The 5,804-nt window shown below is 57.3% G+C and overlaps 1 protein-coding gene across 1 annotated transcript in view; it reads right to left on the reverse strand.

The window, feature by feature from the left end:
• The window catches only part of SHISA7 (shisa family member 7), a gene marked incomplete at its 5' end in the record, with an annotated part of 7,604 nt that extends 1,806 nt beyond the window's left edge, over positions 1-5,798 (reverse strand). The window contains 4 exons of the mRNA XM_077756934.1: positions 20-217; positions 2,238-2,387; positions 4,265-4,443; positions 5,659-5,798. Of these exons, the coding sequence (XP_077613060.1) occupies positions 20-217; positions 2,238-2,387; positions 4,265-4,443; positions 5,659-5,798 (667 nt within the window). The remainder of the gene's footprint in view (positions 1-19; positions 218-2,237; positions 2,388-4,264; positions 4,444-5,658) is intronic.
• Between the last annotated feature and the right edge of the window lie 6 nt (positions 5,799-5,804).

The following is a 5,804-nucleotide window of genomic DNA, read 5'->3' on the forward strand; positions in this document are numbered from 1 at the left end:
CGCGCGCGGCCCGCGTCGCCCAGCAGGTGCTCCTGCGACATGACGCGCCGCGGGTTGGGCGCGGGCGCCAGGCCCAGCTCCTCCGGGCCGCCCCAGGCATCCATGCGGTAGCCGCCGCCTGTGCCAGGTCGCCGAAGGGCGTGCAGGGGCAGGGTCCCGCGGGGCACCTCCGCCAGGTGCCGGCGCTTCAGGTAGGCTTCGTCCAGATCCTTCTCGGCTGGGGGAAAAAGGGAAGAGGCCACACAGGTAAGTCCCCAGCCGGCCCAGGCCCTCCCCACCCCCCTGGCTTCGTGCATCCCACGCCCACGAGGACCCCAGGGATCACCAGAATGCCCTGGGCGTTATTAGCCTGGGCACCGGTAGGTAGTCCCAGATTTTAATCGGCCAAAACCGTCAGGCCAGCTATATGGCCAGAATGCAGATTCCTCGGCCCCACACAGATGGTGGGCCCGTGGACGTGGGGAGATTTCCCCCACCCCCTAAACTTGGAGATGTGACTTATTCATGGGTTATGAAGTCAGTTTTGTGGACCATGAACGGCATTTGAAGATGAAATACAATAGAAAAATTTCAGAAGACATCCACACAGGGACGCCTGGCTGGCCCAGTCAGTAAAACATCCGACTCTCCATCTCAGGGCTCTGCGTGGGAGCCCACACTGGGTGTAGAGATTGCTTAAAAATAATAAATAAATAAATAAATACTTTAAAAAGCTATTTTATTTTATTTAAAAATTTTTTTTAATGTTTTATTTCTGAGAGAGAGAGACAGCATGAGCAGGAGAAGGTCAGAGGGAGAGGGAGACACAGAATCTGAAACAGGCTCCAGGCTCTGAGGTGTCAGCACAGAGCCTGACACGGGGCTCGAACCCACGAACCATGAGATCACGACCTGAGCTAAAGTCAGAGGCTTAACTGACTGAGCCACCCAGGCGCCCCTAAAAAGCTATTTTTTAAAAAAGCATTGGTATACTAGAGGAATAATATACTAGGGGAATCATGAGTACCAATTCCTAAAATTTTTATTTCAGTCATGCTTGTGTTATTGAAATGTTAATGGATGCAGTGACAACACCCGGAGTCTGTTTTCAAATAATCCGCTAAAACCGGGGTGAAGGGGTCTTGATTAACAAAACGTTGCTCGTTGTTACTTTGGGTGCTGGGAACATGGGGCTTCATTTTACAATCTCCTCTAATGCTGGGTATGTTTGAAAATGTTCATAATAACAAGTTTCAAAGCTTCCCTGTAATTAAAAAATATACATATCATATGTGTCTTAGGGTCATAATATAAAAAGCATTTCTTAACGTGGCTCTCAGTCTAAGTCTTTTTTAAAAATGTCGATTTATTTTTGAGGGGTTAGGGGAGGGGAAGAGAGAGAGGGAGACAGAGGATCCAAAAGCCAGACTCAGGACTTGAACTCATGAATCGTGAGATCATGACCTGAGCCGAAGTCAGACACTCAACCCACTGAGGCACTGAGGCACCCCTGGCTCTCAGTGCAAAATGATTGAAGGCTTGGGGTGCCTGGGTGGCTCAGTCAGTTAAGTGTCTGACTCAGTCTCGACCAGCATCGTGATCTCATGGTTCGTGGGTTCGAGCCCCGCATTGGGTTCTGCACCAACAGTGTGGAGCCTGCTTGGGATTCTCTCTTTCCCTCTCTCTGCCCCTCCCCCCCAAAAAATAAATGCATAAAATTAAAAAATAATAAAATGTTTGAAGACTCTTGCCGCTGAGCCAGAAATGTCCAGAATCACAATGATTGGTTCAGGGATGAGCATGTGACCCAATTTGGGCCAGTGGGATCTAGATCTGGGAATGCTGGAATTATCGGGAAAGACCCTTTTCTGCTGGTAGAATGGCATCTTGAAATTTCTCAGGTCAATCTTTGTACCACTAAGGAAGAATCTGTCTGAAAATAAAGAAGAGATATAGAATCCTGCAAACAGCTTTTGGACTCCTGGGTCCAGCCATAACTGAAGGTCATGATTCATAGACTTTCCAGGATCAAGCTAATGTGGTTAGTTGCCCCCCGCTTTTCTTTTTCTGGCTTAAGTTGTATTTCTGTTCATTGTAAATACAAGCCCTGACGAATACAACAGGCCTTATGGCGGCCTGGATATGCATTTTCAAAAAGCACCTTCAGAGGCCCGTTGAGCCACTGCCCACACTCCTGAACCCAGGCCCTGGCCCTGACCCCACCCCATCACCCTCGCCCTCCCCTTCCTGGGACTCACCCAGTCTCTTGAGGGAGGAGTATCGGTTGAGTTCGGATTTCACAGCGGCCTCATAGGACGGGGGCAGGTGCGAGAGGTTGTGGAAAGACCGAGAGCAGGACAGCGTGGAGTAGTGCAAGGAGGGGCTGGGTGGGGGAGCGGCACGCCAGTCTGGGGCAGAGGGGCGCGCGGGGGTCAGTTGAGCCCCTCCTCCCTCAGACCCAGCACTTCCAGCCCCCAGCCCCTTAGGGAATGGAAACCAGGGACCCCCTCAGGGTCCATCTACCCGCTCCCCCACCTCAGGGACAGGCTCAGTGCTGGGGAGGCAGGTCACGTCGCAGGAAGAGAGGTGAGTGGCGCGTGCTCAGCCCCTGCTGCGGGCCTGGCCGCAGGCTGGAGGGGCCGTCCCCTCCACACAGTTCCCCACAGACCCGGGTGGGAGAGAGAGGAGCCGGGGACACGGAGGCTGGCTTGGCCACCTGGCTGGGCGGGAGGTCCGCGCTCCCAGGGTCTCACGCCTGCTCTACCCTGGGCACCCAGCTCAGGCTCGGTACGTGGCAGGGAAGGGAAGGAGCCTTTGTGCTTCCCGCAGCCCAGCCCCCGTCCGTACCCATCGTGGCGGCATGGTGCTTGGGGCTGTTGACGTTGAGGTGCAGGTAGTTGTGGTGCAGGTTATCTGCGGGGACCGAGAAGGGACGTGGTGTCACTGCTGTCACCCACTCCCTGCTGGCCTGCTCTCACGGGAGGACTTCACTCCTGCCCACTCGGTCCCCAGCTCCGTCCCTCCTACCTCCCGAGTGAGTGTCTGCTCTGACCTTCCTCTCCCTTCTGGATCATCAGGTCAGCTTTCTGGCCATTTGGGCAGCCCGTCTTCCAGACCAGCCCCGCCCGGTGGTACTCCTGACACCCAAGCCTGCCCCTGCCCCTACGCTGCTGGAGCTCTTCCCACGCCTGCCTGTCACCCACAGGACAAAATCTAAGCTGGGAACGGTGTTTGTGGCTTACTTGGCCCTAGCTGATGCCTTGCCTGAGGGAGCCTAGCTCGGTCCTGCCACAGGGCCGTTGCACGTGCTATTGTGCTGTTCTCTCTGCCTTGAATTCCTTCCTCCCCTTCTTTGCCTGAAGAACTCCTACTCCTCCCACAAGACCCACCTCAGATATCTCTTCCTTATGTAACTATGCAAACCCATCTCTTCCCCTACGTTCCTGGCCCCAGCTCAGGCCTTGACCTGCTCAGCCTCCTCCTGCGCCTTCTTCCTCTCATCTCTCCCCTTTCACAGGAGTTCCAGAAAAATCCTTCCCCTCACTTCTGACTTCGTTGCTCCTCTGTTCTAAAGTCCTCCATGGCTCCCATTGCCACCAGGACAAAGGCAGAGCTGCTCAGCTCAGCCTGGTGCTCAGGTCCTTCCTGGGGTGCGTGCCCTCCCTCTCCCTGACCTAACGAACTATGCTGCGGAAGCCCAGACCTCGCCTGCCCGAGTAAGCCCCGGCCCCTCCAGGCCACTGCTCAATCCTGCTGCCTGGGGGCAGTCTCCCTCCTCTTCCTCAAAGCAGACGAGACTCTTTTTAACCTATTACAGCTCCCAGGACTTCTCCACTGATGCACTGTCTTTTAAAATATGAGAATAGCACTAATAACTGCTCATATTTATATGGACCTTTTTCCTGTGCGACGCATTGCTCTAAGCCTTCCGCCGTTACTTCATTTGAGCTTTGGGTAACCCTATGCGGGAGTGCCACTAGGCAGCTTGTTTTATGGATGGGGAAACTGAGGCCCGGAAAGGTGACATCGTGTACCCCAGGTAGCCATTGGCAAAGCCAGGGTTCAAACCCAGGCAGTCCGGTTCGGGGCATTCTAATTCAATTGTTCAGGCCTTCTTGTGTGTTTGGCTGTTGGGAGCTCTGACACTGGCTTTCTCAAGGGCAGGGGCCGAGAATGTCTACGTTGAAATCACCGTGCCGACCATGACCATGGCGGCCACCCAGGAGGAGGTTCGCGGGAGGGCCAGGAGGGGGCCTGACTCACGGTGGGGTCCCTCCAGCATTGCCGCTTGAGCTGGTCTGCTTCAGAGAAGGAAGAGGCCGGAGGGGGGCGGGGGNGAGGGTCTTGGGCGTCCTCGGGGGCATGCTGTCGGGCCCCCCGACCCCCGGGGTCAAGGAGCTGCTTCGTGCTCTGTCCGGGCGGGTCCCAGGCCCAGCCTGATGCCGCAGAATGTCCACCAGAGCCCTAGAGGTGGCAGAGAGCCGGTCAGCGGCCTGGGGACGCGGGTGGGGGCAGGGAGAGGAGTCTTTTCCCTCCCTGCTCTCCCCTTTGGGGGGGTCGGTCCGCTTGGCGGGGCGCCTCGCCTTTGGCCACGCCCATCACTAGTATCCCTCTGAGCACCGCCTTCCCCAAGGTTCTTCCGACCACATTTCTTGCTTGAAGCGCCCCCTCCCCATTCATTGGGACCCACCCCCTTCCGTGGTCCTTTGCACAGCGTCCTCCCTGGGCCCCGCCCCCCCGAACCTGGGACCTCACTCCCGCTACTTTCACAGCCTTCCCGGGGCAGTAAAGTGTGCCCCTTTCGTCCAGTTACGCGGACCGGAAACCTGAGAATCACCCCTGACTCCTGTTTTTCTTTCTTTTCGAGCCCGTCAGCCATCCTGGCTGAACCTCCAACATAAATCCGCAGCGCAGCTCTTCTCTCCACCTGTGCGGCCCCCAGTGCCTCCTTTCACCTGGCTCATTGCTAGTGTCCTCAGCGGTCCCCCACTTCCAGCCTGGTCCCCTCACAGCACGCAGCCCAGAGACTCCCCCGAAACCACCGAACGGCTTCGTGCCCGAGCTCCGCTCTCTCCTCTCATTCTCAGAAGAAGCCTGCCCTCCGCCAAGGGCTCTGCAGCCTCTGAGGCCCCCTCGCTGCCCGCAAGTTCTCCTATCAGGACATTTGTACGTGCTGTTCCCTCTGCCTGGAATACCCTTCCCACAGACACCTGTTGGCCTTGCGGACTCTCCCCACCACTGACATTTAATGATAATGGCAGCCAACATTTATGGAGGGTTCACCCTGTGCCCAGACTCGACGTGAATCAATTCCGTTAATCCTCATTACAGGGGGACCTGGGATTGGAAGCCAGGTTTACCCGGCAGGGCAGGGACCTCGTTTTGTTCACTGCTGTGTGCCCAGCTCCTGACCCACAGGCGGTGCTCAAACAATAGTTTGTTGGATGAATGACCGCCCGAGCCTGGCCCGTCACCCAGCAGCCAGGCCAGGTCTGTCGCCCCTATTCTTAAGGACCCGTGCGTCTCCCTAGGCATCCGCTCCTGCGCTCGCAGAGGCTGCCTCCTGCGTCTCCGAGCCAGCTCGGGCCCCTGTGCCCTGCCCTCGCCAGGTGGCTCCACCCCTGACGGCCCAGGTCCCGCCCCCAGGAGCCCGGCCCTAGGGCCCCAGCGCTCACGCACCTGGGCACGTTGATCTCCCGGTGCGCCCTGGGCGCACGGGACGCCTTGCTGAAGGCCACTTTGGCGCCGACGCCCACGGCCAGGGCGAAGCTGATGACCCCGCACACCACGTAGGCCGTGCTGCCCCCGGGGCCCTCACCCCCGCG

The sequence above is a fragment of the Crocuta crocuta genome, unplaced genomic scaffold (assembly GCF_008692635.1).
Source record: "Crocuta crocuta isolate KB4526 unplaced genomic scaffold, BGI_CrCroc_1.0 scaffold142, whole genome shotgun sequence".
Classification (NCBI taxonomy): Eukaryota; Metazoa; Chordata; class Mammalia; order Carnivora; family Hyaenidae; genus Crocuta; species Crocuta crocuta.